A 24,637-nucleotide genomic window follows, 5' to 3' on the forward strand; every position below is an offset into this window, starting at 1 on the left:
AATGAAAAGATTAAGGAAGGGCATATGTAACAGTATATTTAATGGAGACTCTGTGGGCTTGTTTGTGGAAATCAAAGCACTTCTTCATCATTGCGTGCCGCGCTATCTTGCTAATGCACCGGGGTAACAAAGTGTGTGGCCTTTTCAGGTCTTTAATGGAAGCTCGGTGCATCCCTCCAGACTCATGCCCTGCTGCACAGCCACATAGAAACGGTGAAATGAAGACGACGCCGCAGCACCCAGATCTGGATGTCCTCCAACATGTTTGGAATCAGCAGGGGTTGATTAGATGATTTTTTTTTTTTTGGAGGGTAATAACCTCTCCCTGTAAATGGCCTCACCCCCCAACCCCTCCGCGTTCTGCTACATGAGCCATGCCAGGTCCAATAAAACAAGCAATTATTTTTCTCTGGCTTTATGGTGCACTGCCGCTTTACAGCCATGACTTTGTAGAGTATATTGAGGCACTGGATTAACGGGCAATGTTCGTTTACTCTGGCAATGGCCTTCCGGGGACAATAAATATTACTTGCAAATGAAAGGATAAAAGCCATCCACCGCACCATTTTTCTTCTTTCTGTAAATGTATTATTTTGCGCTTTTAAGACGAATCAGTGGTTGCAATGCATTCGACAGTATTAGCAGGGTAAAAAAAAAGACTTAATTGGCTGTCTCCCTCCAGGGACCGTAGACACCAAATCCACGGAGGAATGGCCACACGGCATGTGGAAAAAAACACATGCCTGCAATACAACATGAGCACACATTCTCTTACCAGGAACTGCATCATGTGTTTTTCCAGATGCCTTCCATTGAGAGGGAATCATGCCGAGGGGGGCTGGGCTGGCGTGCATCTCGGCAACTCATATGACGTAATCCAAGCTGAGGGGTCAGCAACCCCGGTGGGGAGCACGTGAATAGTGAGGGGGCGGAATGGAGTTAACTGGGCCGATGGGGGAGGATCTTGGACCTTGGGACGACTGCTCTGCCAAAATGTGGCACAAAAAAACAGGCGTTGGGCTGGGGGGTACTTCAGATAAAAATAGGTGGTCTTTACTGAGCTGGCAGTGACCGCAAAACCCCCGCACCCCATCACAACTAAAATGGTAACAGAAAAATGAACATGACAGGTGAGGTCTGATGAAGGGTAGTAGGCCACAGGAGTCAGGATTATGCCTGCTCCCATTAAGGTCTGTGAACCCTGTGACCAGACAATACTCCTTTACAGGAACTTTGCTGAGGTGAGGTTTCATCATCAAAGGGTTAATTAGGGTTCCAAATGAGTTAAAAATCCAAACCATAAACAACAAAGCAAATTTCGGGTTCAAAATCACATAAAGCCAGCAACAGACACATGATATTCTTCAGGAGACTGGCAACACTGTAAACTTGACTTAAAAATGTTCACATACTTAAAAATGATGTCAACCAAGGCCAAAAAAATGACATGTTCAATCAACTTGTAATCACTGCTAAAGTCAACCTTTCCTCCATCTTGGGTTGAGAGCCCGCCTCAATGCTTTGTTTGTATTAGTTGCATTGTCATTGCGTCACAGTGCACACGATGTCGGCAGAAACTGTGCACAGCAAAAGATCGGTCTTCAGGTGCATAAAACAATGAGTTTCAGAGTACAGAGTCACTGCGTTTGGTCGAATGATGTAGTGCGCACATGCTTATAAACTGTTTTATACCAAACCAACAACTGAAAACTGATCCATTTCCTAGATTGATCCACTGTTACCTATACCCGATCCAATTATTTGAATCATTATTTGTGCATCCGATACACATAAAGGATTAGTGCATCCCTACTAGCAGAGGACATGTTTTGTATGTTTAACAAGAAACAAAATGAATAATTTTATATAGGCCCACACAACAATAAAAAGATTGCATTGAACACTGATACGGAACCAAATCAAGATACAGTGATAGAAGTATATGGTTCAATAGCATCCAAACAATTACAATTCCCAGTCATGAAGTCCGAATGTATTTGAGAAGCTAGCTTGACCTTAACTGAACAAAAACACAGCATAACCTTTGACCTGTACAAAGGCCTTTCAGAAAAAAACATCTGGTCACTGAGCAACTGTTGTCTTGGGAACATATATGCTCTTTCAGTGACCACAACAGATGCTGGTAGGAGAATTCCAATTACGAAACAAGTGCTGGTTAAGGACAATGGCTCTTTGAATCAATCATCTTTGAATGGGCTTGGATATTCTTACGCATACATCCTTCAAGAGTGTTCACCTATTTTGACTCTGCAGTGCATTCTCATCAGGAAAAAAATTTTCGAAATAAAGACTTTGCTCAAAAGAACATCTTCTTTGATCTAGAGAAGCAAACATATCACCCATGGTCCCATTGACCCACCGACCACTCAGAGAACACGGAAGTCATAAAGCCCAGGCCTGAAAGGTTACGAAATGAGCAATCTCTCCTTAAAAGGTCTTTAATCAATACCACAAATCAAAACAACGATTTTAATGGGAACGATAGCGTGCTGTGGGTTCTTGCGGTAAAATGGCAACATCAATATCAGACACACTGAACCAAACATTGGTCAGGAGCAGCATCAGTGGCTTTATCAAGCTACTCTAGGTGAGCTAGACAATGGGAGTACTTCACAGTGCTCTTTATTCATCACATTTACAAGCAGGAAAAACAAGCACCCAGTTAACCAAAGTCCACTTAAATGACAAGCAGTCCATTACCATGAGTGAAAACATGTTTTCCACTCAATGGGCTCTTCGTCCTGCAGAACACAATTCTACCTTTAGTCGGTTGTTCAGGTCCTGTGGGAATATTGATCTTGCCTGTGTTTACCCAATGAGCTAGAAGGACACTAGGGGCTCCTAAAGACATTAACCTTAACAGCATTCGTCTAAATGTTTAGCTTCTTTTTTTTTAACATTTACCTGCCCCATACATGTATTTTTTGATGATTTCACCTTGGGCCAATTGCAGATCGCCAACTTCTGGAATAAGAATTCATGAGCACCACTTTGAGGCATTGTCGTGATGCGGACCGGAGTTTCATGTTGGACCTGTGTTATTGTTTCCTGATTGTTTTCATCTGTGTCTGATTGTATAAAGCTGCCCTGTTCGTGTCTGTTCGCCATTGGGTCATTGTTACTGGATGTCTCCCCTGTCCATCATGTATTAAATCCGTTTCATGACGTCGTGTGTATGCATCCTTCTTCATCGTCATGTCCAGCCATCATTCCAGATCGACTGCCTTGCCATGTCAAACCAGCGTGACATGTATTATATTATAGTAATTGTGATTGTTGCAAACGTAGACAAAAATGCAAAGAAAATCTGTGCTTTTGTTGCATGCCTTGGCTGCTATACTTCAACCTAGACTATTTCTTTAGCATAAACCAAAGTTGATGCTGATCAAACTGTTCAAAAAGTTTATCAGAAGGTTGCCGGTTCGGTGCCACTGAGTAAAGTGTCATGGCTGCCCACTGCTCACTAAGGGTGATGGTTAAAAGCAGATAACACATTTTGCTGTGTGCACCGTGTGCTGTGCTGCAGTGTATCACAATGACAATCACTTCACTTTCAGTTTCTTATCGGCAGATAACGATCAATGCCTGATGGATGGAAGCTTCACGTGCAATTTGCCAACACCTGGCGCCTTAAAAGTTTTAAAACAGATACGGCAAAATATCTAGTCCAAAACACGCTGACTGCGATAAATCAAGGCAAGTTTGCCTTCTCCTCCTTGCATCCACAAAAAAGCCTAAGAAGTTAATGGCATTATTGTTATTGCAGAGAATAATATTTGTGCAATTGCATTAATCTCAGTAACCAGATCAGTGCTGATTATGAAAGATGACGATGTGTTTTTAAGATATCTGGACCGGGTTGGGTAATCTGGCAGCCGAGGACAAAACTCAATCAGCCTGATGGCACACAGGGGTTAGCCAGAACTGCATCCAGCTGGCCAGCACAGCGGAGGACGCTGAAGTCCCAGACCGAAGCCAGAAGACTTGCAGGGGTTTGGCCTTGCTGTTTGAAAACACCCCGAATTCTTTGTCCAGGTTTACGCGAGCGCGTTTTAAAATGTTATTACTGGACCACTCTGGCAGCACCTATCATTTGTAAGGGGTGACTCAGCCTAATGGAAATTAACCCCAGGCCACAGTGTCCGTGGCTGAGAATACTAATGGCGCTGAGTGGAGGGCATGCCGATGGAGTACAGGCGCAGGCACTCAATAAATAAAACCAAAAAAAAAAACTCCCGTCCGTGCTCTTGGTCCTGCCATTCTTAAAAGATGGCGGGGAAACGTTCATTTTCACCCCTTGGCGAGCCTCTGGATAATTGGCCGAAAGCCACTGATAGCTGCCACCCGGCGCTGGCACGATTGCTCTGAGCCTGGGAAGGCTGCGCCACTGCAGAGCGGCTGAATCACTTCATTAACCTTGAGTACGGGATGGGGCAGAGTGAAAATGGGAGTCGGGGCGAGAAGGATACAGAAAGCCCTCTCAGTAACACTGCAGTTGCTGAAATTACCTCTGATCTGAAAGAAGGTAGACCATCTCAAACTCTATGCAACTACTTCCTGGATGCATATGAAAGGTCAGGTCAATTTCATTAAATATCCGTATATTGACCACTGAGTAGCTTACAGTTACATTAGACTTGTTCATTCAGCTCAAACACCTTGTGTTTAACATAATCATCAGTCAGAGACCAAATTTTAGTTCCTTTCCAAAGCTTCTGAATTGCCGTTGCAAGTCAGGACTTTGTCTGAACTCCCAAGAATGTGATGAATTTCATATCGAGTAACAACCCTTGTATATAATGTTACCATGATTAACTGACAACTTGTTTGCACTCCATTAGGGCGCTCCATCTAGTGGTGATTCCTTAGTTTAAAAACAAACAAACAAATAAATAACACACACACACACACAGTAAAGACCAAAAGTTTGGACACACCTTCTCATTCAATGTGTTTTCTTTATTTTCATGACCATTTACATTGGTAGATTCTCACTGAAGGCATCAAAACTAAGAATGAACACGTGTTCATCAGGATTTCGACAGAAATAGATTCCAAGAAAATGTTGCATTCAGCATTTATTTGATGCCATCCGAGCTGAACGCCTGTGCGGACACTTTGATTTTTTCCAATAAGCAGAAAAACGGTCTGCGTTTAGTCCGTGCTGATCTGACGCCTGGTTCAGAAAAACGCCTGTGTGAATGACGGATTTGAAAACGTAATATGATGTAATGTAGAAAAAAAATTATGGGATGCATTGTGATGCATTTAATCATAATATAATCAAATCATTAGACTTGTGAAGCTGTATGTGTTTTGTAGTTTCATTTAAATGTAAACTGCCATCTGAAGCAGCTTCTGGCATCCATTTTCTGACCACTTGAATGCTCCAAATGGGTTGTACACCACATCCCAAGTCATTTTTAATGGATTTTATATTCAACGACCACGAAAGCAGCACAGTATGAGCAATTTCCAGTCATTTAAACAAGACTCTGGCCTACAGATACTCCATGTGGCTCATTATTTCTGACGTCATCTATTTAAGAAATAAAGAAAACAACTATCCTGTTTCTAGAGACTCTGAAAGCCAACTGAGAAATATTACGCAGGCAAAAGGCAGCATCAGCTGTGTTTAAACTGCAGCAAACACAGAACGATGTAGCCTTGGAAAAAAAAGGTCAATTCTGGGCCCAGAGTTAAAAAATTGGCAAGCATCTTGAGAAGATCATGTCTGAGGGAGAGTGGGCCAGACGTCTGAAAGACATTAACTGGGGTTTTCCATGACGCAGGGCCAAGCCATAAGTTTTACAATCCTCCAGACAAACAAATAAAAAGAAAAAAATCTATGTGACATTAAGCCGTCTATCTTCTGTTTTTCTTGGATCATTTAAAACGATTTATTTGCGCACAAATTGTTGTAATGTTGTGGAAAGCAGGACCATTACTCCCATTACCCAACATAATGTCTGAAGTACGGTGCACAGCTCTGACCTCTGCAGACCTCATCCGGGTGGAGATGGGTCAGTCTGATAAGGCTGCATAACTCTGTACAGTTCCATGCAAACAACATCTCCACTCGAACCACAAACATGGACGCACGAGGGTCAGGGTAAAATGCCGAGTAAAATGTGAGGCCTGCAAGAAAAGCACAATGGCCAAAACATGATGTGGCCCGCATTGGAAGGCAAACAAGGACTTTGAACTACCTATCAGTAGTTCTACCTCTCAAATAATGCAATAAGCCAAAATGCTCCACTTTTACCAGTAGTCAACCACAATCCTCATCTGAACCACACAACCCATGTGGCTAAAAAAAGTTAAAATGTTAATGCAGGACTCAAAAGCAGGCTGCGTGTTCCAAAAACACAACTAGAACACAATCAGAGGCTCTAGAGCAGAAATAGTAGCTGAATATACACAATATATCAACGGTCTGAATATCAAATCCAGACCGCTGAGGTTCAGAAGATTCAACTAAACAGAACAGGTATAATCTGGAAACATGATACATATTGTGATACAGGGATAAAAAATCTCTTTATTCAGAAACACGGCAAAATATAAAGAAGTCAATATAAGGAAGCGGGCAGTGGTGGCCTGGTGGGTAAGGAAGTGGACTCATAACCAAAGGTTGCGGGTTCAAATCCCAAACTGCCAAGGTGCCAATAAGGTCCCCTTGATCAAGGTACCGTCCCCACACACTGCCCCCCGGTTGTCTTTCATGGCAGCCCACTGCTCACCAAGGGTGATGGTTAAAAAAACACAATAAAAAAACATTTTATTGTGTCACCGTGTGCTGTGTATCACAATCACAAGAATTCGCTTTCATTATATTGCAATGTTTAGAAAAAATGCACTAATTTAGGAAAAACATAGAAAATAGAACAGTGGCTTCAGTTTTGCATTCATTACAGACCCAATGTTACTGTTCAGGTAACGTCGGCAAAACAGGTTGTGGGGTGCTTGCCCAGAGCTCCAAACAGAATAGGACCGCACATGGGTGTTATAGCTGCAGTATCCCGTCGGTGCTTGGCGGAAAAGTGCCAAAAACCTCGCTTTTTTTGCCGCCCCGACATAGTTCAGATGTTCAGAATGTGTATCGGGCTGCTGGTTATGTTGCATGTTTATGGTAAACTAATCCACGGTCGGACATGGTACGAGTTTTTTGGTCATGTTCGTTTATATGCCTGCCGTTGGAATTGTGTTTTGTTTAGGTTGTCCACGTTAAGACGATATGTATGAATTGGTTCAAGTTTATGGTAAGTGGTAGGGATTGGGTATTGACGAGTGCAACAATGCAGCGGCTTTACTTTGCTTGTATCAGCCCCATCATCTTCCAGTTGTGACCAAAACATGACTCAAAAACAACAACACAGTAAATAACTAAAGACAACAACTAAATGCCGTGGTAATCTATTGGAAAGAGACCTCTAAAAACCCTCCCCTGACATGACCTTGTCCACCAGAATAATGCCTGGAGGAACACAGCTATCAACAGGACCAGGCCACATGGAACAGAACGTTCTAAATTCTTTGGAAAATCAACACACGCGCAAAAACAAAGATCCTGTTGACTGCTGGAGGCACTTCAAGGACAATGGCGTCATCATCTGGGGGAAGGAAGTAGAGGATGTCTGTTTGGAGAGCATTGCTAATTAAAAACAACGGTTTCTTCTTCACCAGCAGTTTCTTCTCCTCACTCCCCTCGTATAAATCCACATGACGGGAACAGGCAGAGCGCAAAGTAAACAGACACCAAGAGCTCATCCGTGGATAAAAAAAGTCAACTTTTCCAGGTCCAGCAGAGCCGGAGATGGACATAAGCACTGGATGTGCCAGGACTTGCTTGGTAATTACAGCTTCAGAAGGTGGGAAGAACCTGAAGTATGGCAGATATGCGAAGGTGACCAACAGCAGACAACAGTGCAACAAAAAGACATATGGCATCTGGAAATGACTAACAAAAATAGTTTTTCTTGCATAATGCATAGGATTGAAGTACAAGGTTTTTGTTTAATGAAACGTGCCCTGAGCACGTTGTATTTAATCAGCACATCACGTCAGACATTCACACTCGTTCCGGAGGTGTGAATGTGGGTGGACCGAGCGCACTTGCAGAAATGCAGACTGATAAGCGTCGGTGGTTTCTCTTCCGTTGCAGTTCCGCAGGTCCTGCATGTAGGCTGAAAGCTGCAAGCGGATGAGATGAAGTTGCATGGCTCGCATGTCCCTTTAAAACATCTGCGGCCAAACTGCACATGATGCGGCAGTATTAAAAGGCATTAAAATGCAATCTGCTCTAATTAGTTTCTTCATTTGTTGTTAAACCGCATCAAGGGTTAAATACACTGTTCTAAATCCATTGCCCAGGTTGCCTGAAAAGTAACAGATGGGGCTGTGATGAATGCAAAAACACACTGACGTGCAATAATACCTTCTGTATCTGGCGCTGAATGCCATAGAGACGTTTGTTACTTTGCATGAATGGACATTAAGTCTGTGGAATGAGGCATCAAATTAATTTAGCGGCATCATACATCATCATTATGATTTTTTTAATTTACAGGGTAACAATCAAATGAGTTTAAAAATGATGTACTTTGGTACATAAACAGGGCCGCAACGCTGCAGCTCAGTTTATGACAGGACAGGTGATCCTCGAATGGAGTCCTCTTGTCTCTTCTTCCAGTGTTAGAGACCAGCAGAACAGCTCTGACCATGTGACCCGATGCTAACAGCACAACAGCCTCGAGGCATCAGCATTCAAAATGCCCGCATTCACACGACAGGCAACATCAAAAGAACCCGTTCCCAAAAAACAAGTTCCCAGGACTGCCAGTCCCTTTCCACTGTCATCTGCAGCGAGGACAATGACGGCAGTGTTGTCCGGTGCTCCACGCTGACTTTGCAAATTAAAAGCCTTTCCATGCCAGTGAGTAAAGACCAGCCCTCCTTGTTAAAAGCTCTTCTCTCCCGGCCTCTGAGTCTGCACATCTGCCCGTGTTTGCACTGCTGTTGCTGTAAAAGGGGAGGCGGGGCCAACCCAGGCTGGAGCCGCCCACCCCCCGGCCATCGATGGTGACCTGGAGTGACATCCTGTCCTGCTGACAGACAACTCATCGCTGCACAATCATGCCAATTAGGTGCTTCGTATCGTCTTCGCAGCACACAGAGGGCGGAAAACAGGGTCCAGAAGGTCCTTTCAGACCTTCTTCTGCGGATTCCTGTAGTGTGCCATTTGTAGGTGATCGCAATAGTTGTACTTTAGTCCTGTGTCCAGTGATGCCACTTTTGGACTTTATACTACGCACCAAAACTGTCAATAACGTGATGCTCCTCATGATACTGGTCTAAAACAGCCGAATAACTCGACTGATTTTGAGCAACATGGCAAAAATTGTGTCCCAGCAAGACTGGTGATGTTTCTCTTGGTATATCTGGTGCCATAAGACCCACGGCAACCATGACAACCATAATCCTCTCCCTGCTTCGCACTGCGCTTCAGTGTGTCGCGTGCCCTGGCTCAAGGAGAGGCGGCGATCAGCAAAAATGGAGTAATCCGAAACTGGCCAAAGGATTAACTGTCAATGGTACCGTATGTGCAGAAAATCAGACGGGAGGCAGTACTGACCGGCTGCATCCTTAACCACAAACAAAAAAAGGAGAAACCACTTCATTCGCCAGTCTTTAGAGCATGTTACTGGTTCAAAAAGGCCACACAAAACTCATCAAAGGTTGACTAATGTCTAAGCCTCGAAAAGATATTTATTTACTTATTTATTGTTGTGTCTCTCTTGCTTAAAGCCAATAAAAATATCTTTGAAAAAAAAGTTGACTAATGACAGACCAAGAAATTAAGAGTATTCTGTTCACCCAGAAGAACGTGAAAGTTTGTAGTAAACATTTCTAGCGATAACGCATTCAAAAGAATGAGAAAATTCAAACGTGATGAAAATTCCTACAAAGTGACTACAATTCACCATTTGCAACATCAAAAATAAGACAAAAATGGATTCCACCACACAGCATGGAAAATGAACTGTTTTTGTTGCCATGGCAACGTGGCACTAATTAAAGATAAAGAAGGGAAGCAAAGCTCACGGTCCGACAAGTCCCCGCACTCATGTCGCTCATTACCTTATTGCGAGGTGTGACGATGAAGAACCACTGGGCTTCCAACAAACCATGCTACACGCCAACAGTTCCAACCACCAGCCAATGAACATGTCCGAAAGTGTCACCGTCTTCATCGAAAGCAGAGAATGTTACTCATTTACAGCCCTGACACAACAAGCCACATTTGAAATATTTCTCCTGCTCTTCATCTGAAAATCTGACCTTTAGTTCTTGGGTTCCCCTGAGACGTCCCCTAAGAAGCCAGCTGTCCAGTTCTTATTTCCGCCTCTAATATGAGACGTATGCAAATGTCATATCTGAATTCAATGTGACTTGGAGGCAGTGGCTGCATAAAATCAATGCACTTCCTCTCACTTGTTCACCCATTAAACCAAAAAGTGACTGTTGTGTTCAGGGGCGACAGAATTTGCATTAGCCCCCCCACACTGGATCAATCCCCTGCTTCCCTGAATGAATCAGTTGGAACGCACTCACACACACACACACACACACACACCCCAACATCTCTGAATCAATAATGCTTAGTGTGCATTTTCTACTGCTATATCACACCCTGAAGCCCACTCACTGATTCATACAAAGATTACTGCATAGTCCATGCAAAAAGTGGCATAAATGAAATTTTCTGTTTAAGCTCGAAATGTCCAGATCTGTTGGAAGTATGATGAAAATATGAAAAAAGATGAGAAGGTTTGATGACCTCAGCCAAAGTCAATATCGTCAGACAAATTGAACGAACACAAGAGACTCGATTGTTTATGACAAATATACAACGTAAACTAGTGGTACTTCACAGCTCCACAATCTCCACAACACGCAGTTCCAGACCTGCATTGCCTAACATTCATATGAAAGAACGGTTTAAGATTTTAATGCAATGTATTTCACCAAATTTAATATGTTTGATTAAAGGAACTGAAAAATGCTCTCAAAACGATCTGAGAGGTAAGTGGAGGAAGTAGCAGTACATTTTTTATTTGCGATAAAATTATAACGTGTTCATTATAACGTGCATATACATGTCAGGATTCAGAATGTTAGAAAATGGCAACCTGCAGAAATCTCCTGTACAGCGACAACAGGATTCTGGATTGTAGCTGAACGGTTCGCGATATCTCATGTTTAGTGGGTTCTTCTGAGGGTTCCTCTGAGGCTACAGGACTACAACTCAACACTCTTCACACAGATGCAGCAGAAAACCCATCCGCACTTAAGCGTTCGGCGCCCTCGCTCACTTTCAGAACTTAGCAAATGTGATTAGGGGCTCTCTTTCCCTGTGGAGGAATCGCAATTACTGGCACTTAGCTTGAAACAATAATGGCATGAAGGGTGCCGTTCAGCAGAATGGTGGGCACGGCTGATGAAAGAAGAAACAATTTCGTGCTCTTACAGATGAATAGAAGAAGAATATACCGACTCAAGCTACATTAGCCACATATGACACCGCTATGAGTGGTCTGAAATTGCCCACTACCAATGCTAATATGCAGATTATCAGCATTTTAATTCATGCCTTCGGATGGATGAGCTGGTGAATATTAGTGAACCTAAACATTTCACTCATTCATTAATGCCATTTATCCAGAGTGACCTACACTCAGTAGTTACAGGGACAGTCCCCCCTGGAGACACTCAGGGTTAAGTGTCTTGCTCAGGGACACAATGGTAGTAAGTGGGGTTTGAACCTGTGACTTTGTGCCTTACCCACAAGGCTACTACCATCCCCACACTCTACATGTCTGTGTATGGGGGGGGGACAACCATGATTGAAAATCATGTCTAAGCCATGGTGGGGCAGAAGTTTACTTTTTCCATCAGCTGGACGGTGCCTCTGATCTCCTCTTCTCAGTCACTCGCACGGTAACGGCTCCCAGAGGGTCAAATGTCACTTCACCGCATAGTATCAGTATAGGTCCTTGACTACTGTAACGCACAGAATGGATGTGGTTGCCACAGCAAGATGATATCTGGGGTTCTGGACCAGGTCCTCCAGTACCTCGCCCCTCAAAACATGCAATTTGCCAATGATGGTGTGCATGTGTGTGTAGCTTCATTGTCGTATGTAGATGCCACCTTATGAAATGAAAATTGTGTCCGCTGTTCCCTGCAAGTCGGCATCCACTAGGCTTCGACTGATGTGCTCAGTATTGATTCTTTGGCTCAGAAATATCAAATTGGCTGACAACATATGATTAGGATGTAGAGGTACAGTTTCCAAAAGCAGAATTCCAACATGTCGCTGCAATAACGCACTGCAGAGCAACGACAAAGAGAACGGCATCTACAGCAGAAAATCATGTCTGAATGTCCCCACCATCATTGCACTGATACTGACATTGGAATTGGGATCATCAAAGCAATTCAAAATGCTCTCTGATCCCCACAAATTCCTCATAACTAAATTCATGTACTAAATGAATCTGATTCATTCATTTGCCCTTCTGTTTTATGCGAAATTTTGGCAAATTGATCTGACAATGAAAATTAAGGCCGCGTCCAAAACATCCACTTGTTCACTAAGCAGACCACAATACAGCGAGTAAACCCTAATTCAGAGGAGAGACACTGAGTATCCTAGGAGAAGGATGTGCGTTGGATGTCATTGATTGGACAGTGGGGGGGGGGGGGGGGGGGGGGGGGGGGTGGGGGGGGGGGGGGCTGAATGGTGGTGGTTGATCCGCTATGGCGATGCCCAACGGGAGCAGCCTTATGTAGAAGAAGAAGGAGAAGAAGAAGAGCCTGATTCCAGATACAGCAATGGACGTTTCAGACTAATTCCGAGTTACCCTGGTCACCCAACATCTAATTTGCAAGTTCCATCTGGTGGCACTTCCTTATATTACACTGAATACAGATCAGCCCTCACAGCTGAACTTAAGCTATTAGCTATTTATTTCTATCTATAAAATGCAGGTAAATATCAGAAGGTTTGGATGTCCAAGCATTAATACTTCCTCGGAAAATTCATGTGGCAATCGTCTCAGCATCACATTACAAGATCTTTTTAAACAGCCCCAGCTAGGGCTGCACGATTTGGGGAAAAAGACATATTGCGATTATTGAGATCAATATTGCGATATGCGATTGCGATATGATAAACATACAAACTACTTATAACCTGAAATGCCCAGTGCTTTCAAAATACAATATTCTACAAAATTAAATAAATCACAAAAAACTATTTTACATTACTGTCGAACGACAAACCCTGGTAAGGCTAAACAACTGTTTTGATTATATTTGGCCATTATAAAATCCCATATTATAGTTCTTACGTTTAACCAAAACGTTGTTTGCAGGCTGACTTGAACACAGGAATGCATAACTTTGCTAGCTTAGCTAAGGTTAAGATTTGTAAACAGAGGTGAATTTCTTTAGGAAACCTTCAAAGTTTGAGAAAAGTTAACTAAACAGCTAAGAACAGTCTAAATAGTTAATGCCTACGTTTAGCCAAAACGTTGTTTGGAGGCTGACTTGAACACAGGAATGCATAGCTTCGCTAGCTTATCTTATCTTAGCTAAGGTTAAGACTTATAAAACGGGGATTTTATAATGGCCAAATATATTAAAAACAATTGTCCAGCCTTACCTATGAAATGTAATCCCTGGTTTGGAGCGTACAGCGGTTTGTACAGCCCCAAGCAGCACAAGAGTGAGGCATTTTTATGCACTTCTCTCCATAGACATGTATATGCTTCACGCCACAGCAGAGCCTATCGCAATATGGCGGCGACGTTGACGTACGATGCAGCGCGTCATGCGGCGTCTAACCATATGTCTCCGAATCGAAAGTCATGTGACCAAATACGTCACATCCGACTGAAGTGAGACTCGCAAACTTTGAGAGAATAAGAGAATGGATCGGATATGTTGCCGATCTAATCCATGTACTAATCATTTAAATCGCAGCTTTTTGCGTTCATGTAATCGCACAGACTGACATCGCGATTACGATTGCGATTAGATTAATCGTGCAGCACTAGCCCCAGCTGTGTGACTTAAACCAATTAGGCAGGGAGAGTGTGTGGTACGGTGGAAATCTGAGCTCAAGGATGAACTTTCTTCTCACAGAAGCAACTCAAAAACAGCGTAATTAGAACAAAATCACAGGCCAGGTAGCTGGGGTCTACCAAATTCCCACATACAGCCGCAACAAAACTCATTTTTCATTTTACAATTAACACTGTGACACACGCACTGTTACGGCAAATAATCAGGCCATGTTACTCAGGGATGTATTTGCATGGGCCATTTTCACTGACCTCATATTTACTAGTTCACACATCTATATTGATGTATATTTTATATTGAGGAATATTATACTTACACATGCACTTGGAAGTCTGTGGCGTATCGTTGTGCGTACGTTCGTATGACATTTACAGCATTTATCAGACACTCTTATCCAGAGGGACTTACAATCAGTAGTTACAGGGACAGTCCTGTAGCAACTTAGGGTTAAGTGTCTTGTTCAGGGACACAATGGTAGTAAGTGGGATGAACCTGGGTCTTCTGGTTCATAGGCGAGTGTGTTACCCACTAGGCTACTACCCCCCTATGACCTCAACAGTAACTAGATCTAATACTGTTCGTCCAATCAAGGTGGTTCAAAAGTGATTTGTTGTCTTCTGTTGAGGCCATTAGAATGGCATGAATTCTGCAGACATCTGGTCCCGTTTGAAATGGGGGACCGGCGCCGCAAATTAGCAATAGCAAGTGATTAGCCACAATGACATCCAACGTAAATTAACAAACTAATTAACAAAAGCACTCCAGTGGTGAGGTCTGAAAATGTTACATCTTGGTCAAATGTTGCGACGCTGGTAATGTGAACAACACACTCGCTCTGACATTTTCAGCAAACTGCTTGTTTATTATTGACCAAATGTAAATGGCGTCTGGTTGACAGTGTGCCTGTGCCATCCGACCTTTACACGAGTGCACCAGACCTGCACACATGCTAATTCAGCAGAGCAAGTCGTGGTCTGAAAATATTTCACCTGTCACTGAAAAACCCACAAACCGGACTAGTGCGTTGTGACACAACGGATCATGATTCTCTTCTCAGGCATGCGAATCCCGCTCATAAGCAACGCACATCCAAGCGTTACCCATATATTACCATCAGCGAGGTATTGAATTGACTGCTGGACCATACGGCCCCGCCCGCATGAGGGTGCATCGGTGTTAGTAATCACTGGGAGCTTCGCTGCTTCTACAGATGATTAACGGCCAGAAGGTGGCAACTGCAGGATTGCAAAAAACAGCTATCCACATGCAAACCATACTGTCACGTTGGCGAGGAAGGAGGACGCATACGCACAACGTCACAGGACAGGGGTCTAATACAGAAGGCACGCGACAAGGGAACATCACCAGACAATGACCTGATACAAACAGACACGAACAGGACAGATTTATACAATTATATAAATATACAACAGGTGAACACGATCAGGGAACATTACACAAGACTAACATGAAACCCGGAGTCACCCCTGCCGGACCGGATCATGACACATACATAACCCCACTGACCCCGCGATCACCAGGATGTAGTGAGAGCCAAAGTTCCCACACATGCATTTATATGCTGCAAATGTCAGGCAAGGATAAGTCATTAAAAAAGAATTCCAACACGGTATTCCAACATCACGTATGCATACATTTGATCTCACTACACAAATATTACTCTTGAGTAGCAACTGAATGTGTTGCATCCAAGGGCGTTAGCAACATCACATCATGCTAGCACAAAAGCAAGCTAGCGCCATGGTAACAAGCGCAACCTCTACATGTAAAAATAGATTAAAATTTTATATTGTCGACAATATGTTTTAAATATATTTAAGCACAAGACTTAACATTTAAAATCATTGTAATTGTCTTCATTACATTTGCACTACAGAATATAAACATGTGATTACATATTTCATTATGTATTCAGGCTAATGCTAACAGTATATTGAGGGGTGGAGACACTTTGGATGAGATTAAGATATACATATGAAACTTTCTACTGGCAAAAGGATATAAATAACTTTATACTAAAATATAAAAAAAAAAAAAACATGTCATAGTTGCCCACTGCTTACCAAGAGTGACGGTAAAAAGCGGAGGACACATTTTGTTTAGTCACCGTGTGCTGTGCTGCACTGTTTCACAATGACGATCACTTCACTTTCACTTTAAATAATGACCTGGATGTTGCATTCCTGTGATGTTCACTTACGCTCATATGGTTCTCATTCCCCGATATCTATTGTCTTTTTCTATAAAATATACTCTCAGTTGCTGCCAAACTGAAACGGAATGTGATTTGTATTGTATTCTGAAAAGGTCCTGTTTCAAATCTCTGATTCATTCTAACAGCGGCAGTTTGAACATATTGTTCTGCATTAAATGTCGTTATGGGGAAGTATGCTGCAGATCTGCAAGTGGGCGTCGGTTCTAGCGAAAAGGGACGCGTCCTGTTCTCAGAATGGCCACACAAAGTTACGTTTTTATAATAAGCATTTTGATGACGGATCCTTCTGGAAACTTTTATTTTGGGAGTTATCCCTGCTCACATATGGTGTGTGTGTGTGTGTGTGTGTGTGTGCACCTGCTCTAGATTTTTCACGAGAGAATGATGCTGGACATCTGTGGAACAACTAAAAAGAATTTCCCAGATGAACGTGGTACAAAACGCATCAATCAGGCGGAAAGTCGGAGGGTCTTTAAAAATAATTACACCTCTCAGTGCTAATAAAAGCGGCGCTGATTAACCGGCCGCAGTGGACAGATGGGACCAGCTGCAGCACCCCGTTCCTGCCACCCAACCGGGATGTGCAAAGTCGTCAGGGGACACTCCCTCCCGGGAGCCGCCGAACACAGGAAAAACGTTACATTCCTTCGTACGTGCAAACAATACATTATTCAGAACGACATTTACTCCGAAGGGACTGAACCTGCTGCCAAATCAGACCGTTGCCCAAAGCACTGCATTATGGGAATGCTTCTCTTCATCTGGGACAGTAGCCTAGGATTTAGCATTTAAAGAACATTAAACCACAACTTCCCTATAAATATCTGTCTGTAGGTGATTAAAACACTTATGTTCAGTTTAAGACTAGTCCTAGACTAGTCTTTTATTTTTTTTAGCACTAGTCTTAATCCAGGAACAAAACACTGTGGTCAGAAATGGCGTCGTGTCAGTGTCATGTTCACGGATTCAAGCGCTTTTAGTGTTAGACTGGCCTTAACCCACGAACTGACCCTTTAACTATAAAGTTTCTAAAGTTTCGAGTGATTCCCACAAAATTCAGACTTCAGTTTCTTAGCAAATGCAACAATAATTCATTAGTTAACACCTTCAAACCCCCCGAAAAAAACAGATGGCTCAGACGTGGAGCCAATAATTATGAGGAAAGAATTACCATTCACATTCATGAGCATAAGGGGGATTATATACAGTCCCAGTTGCCTAATCCTTACTTCCTGCTGGAACCAGGTCCACCAGAACAAATTCTGACACGTGTGGATTATAATGCAAAAATATACATTTCGGACTAAGCAACCCCGTAATTAGAAGGTTGTTGGTTTGAATCCCGAGCCGCCAAGGTGCCACTGAGCAAAGCACCGTCTCCCACACACTGTTCCCCGGGCACCTGTCATGGCTGCCCACTGCTCACCAAGGGTGATGGTTAAAAGCAGAGGACACACTTCGTTGTGACACAAGAAGTTGTCACTCTCCAAGAGCTTTTCTGCTCTCATTTGATCCCTGGTCTCGATTCTACAATATTTGTTCTGTTCTGAGTAGGGCTGCATGATATATCGAAAAATTATCATTATCGCGATAATAGTATACGCGATTTCTGTATCGCAAAGAGTTGCGATAAATGAAATTTATGCTGCGTCCGAAATCTCATACTATATACTATTGTGACGAGCCGTCGCCGCGAGGTCAGGAAAATAGAAATGAGGGTTCCGGAATACCGCTTTTTATTGAACGTGAGCCAGTAGGTGGCGCCAACAGCCAATACCTACTCCTCCGGATTCTACATAACTCCTCCGGATTCTTCTCCTACAACCCTACACCTCGACTTCCTGGTGTAAAGTTTCTCCCCTTGTACACGCTACATTAAATCCCAATAACACACACATCCCGAACCCCAACAGAACACATTTACAGAACACGATTTCAGACGCAGAATTAATTTATGTGCCAAGCCAAATGTATGTGTCCAAATGTAGTGTTTCCACTACATACCAATTTATTTAAGGCCTGTACACTTTGTTTAATAGTATTTTCTTATTTCATTTTTGTTTAATAATATTTTATATATATATATATAAAAAACAGGCAAGGCAAGGAAATATTTAGTTTAAATGATGCTCTTGTTTTAAGACACTCTTGATGAGTGTATGGTTACATGTAAATAAAAAGTAATCTTTGAAAGCAATTCATATTGTTTTGGCAGTTCTATGGTAACAGCAAACCAGAAATCAGAATATCTACTGAGGGTTTTAAGTCATTCATAATGTTTTGAAGTCTAAATATTTGCAACTTCCTTGACATATTGTTTCTTTTTAGCCTGAATTAGATTTAATTAGATCAGACGAACATTTATTACCTGTTTATTTTAGTATGATCATTACATATACAAATGATTTTTTAAATCATAATAACTAATAATAATAATAGTAATTTTAAAAGCATTTCTCTAGGGAAATGTAATATCGCAAGAAATTACGTTATCGCAATATTCAACAACAATATCGCATATCGCATATTTTCCCAATATTGTGCAGCCCTAGTTCTGAGGATCTTGTTATTTTGGCAAAAGGAGTGAACGTGGGAGGCCAATCATGGGAGAACATCAGAATTATGGTGAGGACGTCAGGCCTCCTGTCCTTCCCTCTCCTGACGCACCGTCTCCCTGTAATATCTTGCCATAGGACATTTGTGACTTGAAACATACAGCATTTGAGAACATTTATAATCACATGACGACCGTGGCAGACCTGAACTGTCACAAGGGATGCATGAGAGGTCAAAGTTCACCGGACCCACGAACCGTGTTAACCAGACTAGGGGGCATCCAACATTCTAAAAACACTTCAAATAAATGTTATTTTTAGTAGTCTCATTCGCTGAAACCTGTGCCCCGTGGTGTGGATTCCACCTAGTGTACATGCCTTATGACAAATGGAGGAAACCGGAGGACCGGGAGGAAACCTGCGCCAAGCCGGTATTCAACCTTGGAGGAGTGAGGCCAATTACCGCAGTGCTACAGTATTAATAATACTGATATTATTAAATATCGCTCATGGTATTGTTCATCTGTACACACATATTAAACTGTCACTCAAGAGAAAATGCCTGTGGGCCGGATTCCGCTTTTTACTCGGGAGCCCGAGGGACACGTTTCAGATCTGTTTGCGTTCGGCCCCTGGGGGCCCGTCTGTGGACACGTCGTGACTGATGCGATGCAGGCTACTTGTGTGTGTGTGTGTGTGTGTTCGCCCACACTCACACACTCCGGCTGACTCCCTGCTAACTTGGACAGGAAGCGTCAGCTCATGGCATCACAGGCCCCTGGCCACGTCCCAGCTCAATGTGCACCGCCACGATAAAGGCCTGGAAACACACGCACACACACATGCGCACACACACCCGCACACAGAGGCTGGATGTGGTTACGTAACGTGGCGCGTTTGATGATCTCCTACGCATTTTCTCATGACGCCAGGCCCCTGTGTAAAGTGTGAGTAAGGACCGCCAAGTTTGCAGCTCGGACTCCGCATCCGCCACATCTGGCGCCAGACTAAACAGCATCTCGTGACGCGCGCGCCCGACCCCCTTCTCGCTCTCTTCCTCTCTCTCTCTCCATCTCTCTCTCTCTCTCTCTTTCCCTCGCCCTCTCTCTCTCCATCTCTCTCTCTTTCCCTCGCCCTCTCTCTCTCCATCTCTCTCTCTCTTTTCCTCTCTCTCTCTCTTTCCCTCGCCCTCTCTCTCTCTTCCTCTCTCTCTCTCTCTCTCTCTCTCGCGTGCGCGCGCTTTTTCCCCGAGTCTCGAGACCCAAGTTGAAGTTTTTCTTTTATTCGAAACGCAAAAAAAAATAAAATAAAAAAATAAAATAAAGACCCCCCCCCCCCAGATGGCGGGCGATGCGCGGCTCACCTCCTCCACCGTGAGCGGCATGCAGATCCGGTACTCCTTCAGCAACATCGCGGCGGGAGGGAAGGTCGCTGGCGCGGTACCGTGGACGTGGAGGCGACTCGGCGGGTGGAAGCGCGCGGGACGGTCACGGCGAGTGGGACATGACGGGGACGAGCTCGGCTCTTCGGCTTCCTTCGCTTCCCCTGCTGGCTTCTGGACGAGGAAGAGGAGGAGGAGGAGGAGGAGGAGGAAACGCTGCTCCGTTACATCCCCCGTCCCCGCGCGCCGCGACGAGTAAAGAAGGAGAAGAAGAAAGAAAAAAAAAAAAAAAAAAGGAAAAAGTTGCGCGGACGCGTGCCGGCGCAGGAGGGGGAGGCGCGCGTGCGCGCGTGCCCGAGGATCGAGCGTGCAGATGTTACACAATATGGCATAAAGTGGTCCGGTTGATACAGAAAAGGCACGTTTTTGAACAACCATCGTGCGCATTATTTATTATTAATAATATGAATATTACTATACGCCGAGCTCCATCCTCCGCCCCCCACCGTTATACACATGGCTGCATGTGGTGCTCGAAAGTGTGCAAATGTGACTACATAAGCTGGCGCGCCAGTGACATTAAAAAGATTGTTCAGGTGCGGATGCTGCGGTTTGCGCCACCAGGTCAACAGCGCCACCTGCTGGCTGTCCTGCGTGAGAGCGGAGCGGAAACGTCACGTTATGCTTCTACAGGCCAGGAGCGCTTTTATTTTCGGCTGTCGGGTTTCAGCCTGCAGATCCATGGAACGGTTGCGTTCGGCACTAGATCATTTTGGTCACTTTTTAAGAAAGTGAAAGTACAAATGCTCTTGTCTGGAGGGACTTTACCCCCTCCAAATTCTACCACCCGTGGAATGTCCTCCTCCAGAACATCAACAGGTTCTCCAAGGAAACATGAACCCAAAATCTCGTCTATTTCAGATTTGAAGGAACCACTCTAGCTACATACTGTGACAAGAAATTCTTTCTCCGGCCCAAACTACCCTGTTCCCCAACTAATCTCTGAATATGGCCAGATAGCCAGAGCCCACACCATAATCTGTGGGGTGAGCTGAAGAGGGCTGAAGACCTGGAAGAGCTGTGTCATGCTGACTCTCGCCCGAGAGTGTCCACTTTTTCATATTTGGAGAAAAATCAGCCAGGCGTGTTTTCACCCCTTAGTCTCCTTTGCTTGAGGCTTAACCAATTTAGTCCAGCTTTGCTCTTAAATCAACCCTCTAAGGTCACAAATCATTCTTGTATTCCTTCTGGAACAATGATGTCCTTCTTCAGGCAAGGTGAGCAAGTATGGACACAGTTTCCACAACTAGGTCTTGTGATCATCTCAACATTCCACCCCTTGACTTCAACTTCACATACCTATTTCTACTCCTCGCCTGGAGTGCCTTGCACTTGTCTGTGTTGTCTTGCTCAGGGATACAATGGTAGTAAGCGGCTTTGTTGTCTTCTGGTTCATAAGTGAGTTTACATTTACATTTACGGCATTTGGCAGACGGCCTTATCCAGAGCGACTTACAACATGCTTTCAAGTTACCATCGATGAAGTGATCAATTCTGGTTCATTAGGACCCCAACTATGAATACAATCTTTTTATTCACTCTGTTGTAGATTCTGTACACAAGTTCGACAATAAGAACGTTACATGTTAATCCAAATATTCTCTAAATAGGAAGGTCATGAGCTGCCGTTTGAAAATACTCAGTGACTGAGCTGTTCTGACCTCGAGGGGAAGTTCATTCCACCACAGAGGGGCCAAGACAGAGAAGAGTCTAGATGAATGTCTTCCTTTTACCTTCAGAGATGGAGGGACCAGGCGAGCAGTACTGGAGGCTCGGAGTGTACGAGGTGCAGTGTGAGGTGTAATAAGGGCTGTGAGGTAGGATGGTGCTACTCCATGTTTGACTTTGTAGGCCAGCATCAGTATTTTGAACCTGATGCGTGCAGCTACTGGGAGCCAGTGGAGGGATCGTAGCAGAGGGGTGGTGTGGGAGAATTTGGGAAGGTTGAAGATCAGTCGTGCTGCTGCATTTTGTATGAGTTGAAGAGGTCGGATGGTACATAGTGGTAGACCAGCTAGAAGGGAGTTGCAGTAGTCCAGTCGTGAGATTACCAAGGACTGAACCAGTAGTTGGGTGGCCTGTGTTGACAGATAAGGGCGGATTCGTCTAATATTGTAGAGAAGGAATCTACATGAGCGGGAAAGGTTGCTGATGTGAGTCGAGAAGGAGAGTTGGTTGTCTATTGTTACGCCAAGGTTGCGGGCTGTTGCAGAAGGAGAGAGCTGCGAGTTGTCCAGGTAAATAGCAAGATCCTGATGTGGTGAAGAATCTGCTGGAATGAAGAGTTTGCTACCTACAAGGCCACTGAATCCCAGATTTAGATCCTACTGTTGCCAAATCACTATAAGAGACCCCTCCTGCCTTAACCGGTTTGCTGTAGTAAAGTGAAAGTGCAGCAGTGTTTCACAATGAAATGTGTCCTCTGCTTTTAACCATCACCCTTGGTGAGTAGTGGGCAGCCATGACAGGCGCCCAGGGAGCAGTGTGTGGGGACGGTGCTTTGCTCTGTGGGACCTCAGGGCAACCTCCTGATTACGGGTCCGCTACCTTATCCGCTAGGCCACATCTGCCCATAAATATGAATCAAACCCCGCCCTGTGTGATGATAACAGCTGTCCTAGAACTGAAACCTGGGATTGTGAGTGGGTGGTAACAGACTTGCCTGTGAACCAAGACACTTAACCCTGAGTGTCTCAAGGGGGGAGGACTGTCCCTGTTACTACTGATTATAAGCCGCTCTGGATAAGGGACGTCTGCTAAATGCCGTAAAAAAAATTAATAATTTGAGATAATAATTTGTAATAAGTTTCTCCAACAAGCACCTGCAGCTTTCTGTCTGTTAACACGTGTTTATTCGCACATCTGCACTTCATCACGGTGAAACCAGACTGTTTGGTGCCACCTACCTTCATTGTGTGAACTAGGGATCTCAAGAAATCCTCAGTGAAAATTCTTGAAACTTTGGTTCAATTGGATCTTGCGCTTTGGTGGTACATTGTGTACATTTCATTTTTAGGAGTGTAATGTCAGTATATGAGGACTTTTATCAAATTTTATGAAATGTATTTTTAGGACTGTATACATTTTGGTGATCTTCCATTCTTCCAATTTAGTTCCCCTAAGGGTGAAAAGTCAGTAGTCCAGGAGACTGAAACCAGGATTTTAGAAGCAGAAGAAAAGCTTGGAGTTATTTCAACTGGAATCATCAGATGAGCTTTTCCACACAAACCTGACCACCAAAATAATTAAATTGTTAAAACAAAGATATGGAATATAACACTGATCTTAATGGCACAGATACATGCAGAGGTTACATTTACAGTAAGTGTACTTTTTACTTTTTCAAGTAGAGTACTCCGATGACAGTGGAGCCACCTGAACATGATCAGAGGGCCACATTATCATCACATGACTCCGCTTCACCAATCAGCCATGCAGTCACATGACCACACATAAGCACATGGTGACACAACGAAATGTGACCTCTACTTTTAACCATCACCCTTGGTGAGCAGTGGGCAGCCATGACGGGCGCCCGGAGGACCAGTGTGTGGGGACGTTGCTTTACTCAGTGACACCTTGGAATTGAACCTTTTGATTACGGGGCCACTTCTTTAACCGCTAGGCCACCACTGGCCCAAAATGATGACTTTGTTTGCTATAAAATACAATAAAATTACAGTTGTGTACTAACGTATTAATCCGTCTTTCTGTCCCTAAACTCAAAAACGTTTCCTCCATGTCCCAAACACTGACATTGTAATTTATCATTGTAGTGTGGGGCCGATGGGTTTTGCCAAGATTGCTTCACCCTAACTTAGCTATGCTAACTCTACACAACTTACTAATCAACTTGAAGTCAATGTATGCGCTCGTAAAAAGTATTGTAAACAACGGTTTACTCACCTCAAGAAGCTTCAGGTTTTGAAAAGCTACTCTAATTTAACAGATTAACAGGCCAATCAGGTCTCCCCAGAAGCTCTTTTACAAGTTGACCATCTCTGGAAGATGAACAGTCTCTGTAGACGAGGGGCACTGGAGTCATGTGACGTCCGTGGCTTCACATTCACTTTTCTGGCACTGATCGGACGCCCTTCTCCAGAGTGACTTGCAAGTAGGAGTTACATGGATGGCTACTTTATTTTGAAGTATCGTTACTCTGCATGGAACAAGTGTGCTGTAAAAGAATCTGGAACAGATTCATGATGACGACGACATTCCACAACACGCACA

General features: G+C 43.7%; 1 protein-coding gene across 2 annotated transcripts in view; it reads right to left on the reverse strand.

Annotated features, from left to right (window-relative positions):
• Window positions 1-20,611, reverse strand: part of pitpnc1a (phosphatidylinositol transfer protein cytoplasmic 1a) — a 52,424-nt gene extending 31,813 nt beyond the window's left edge. For both annotated transcript variants that reach the window (XM_028973393.1, XM_028973394.1), the window contains exon 1: window positions 20,327-20,611. In XM_028973393.1, coding sequence (XP_028829226.1) covers window positions 20,327-20,374 — 48 coding nt within the window. In that variant the 5' untranslated portion in view covers window positions 20,375-20,611. The remainder of the gene's footprint in view (window positions 1-20,326) is intronic.
• Window positions 20,612-24,637: the final 4,026 nt, after the last annotated feature.

Source organism: Denticeps clupeoides, chromosome 3 (genome assembly GCF_900700375.1).
Source record: "Denticeps clupeoides chromosome 3, fDenClu1.1, whole genome shotgun sequence".
Lineage (NCBI taxonomy): Eukaryota > Metazoa > Chordata > Actinopteri > Clupeiformes > Denticipitidae > Denticeps > Denticeps clupeoides.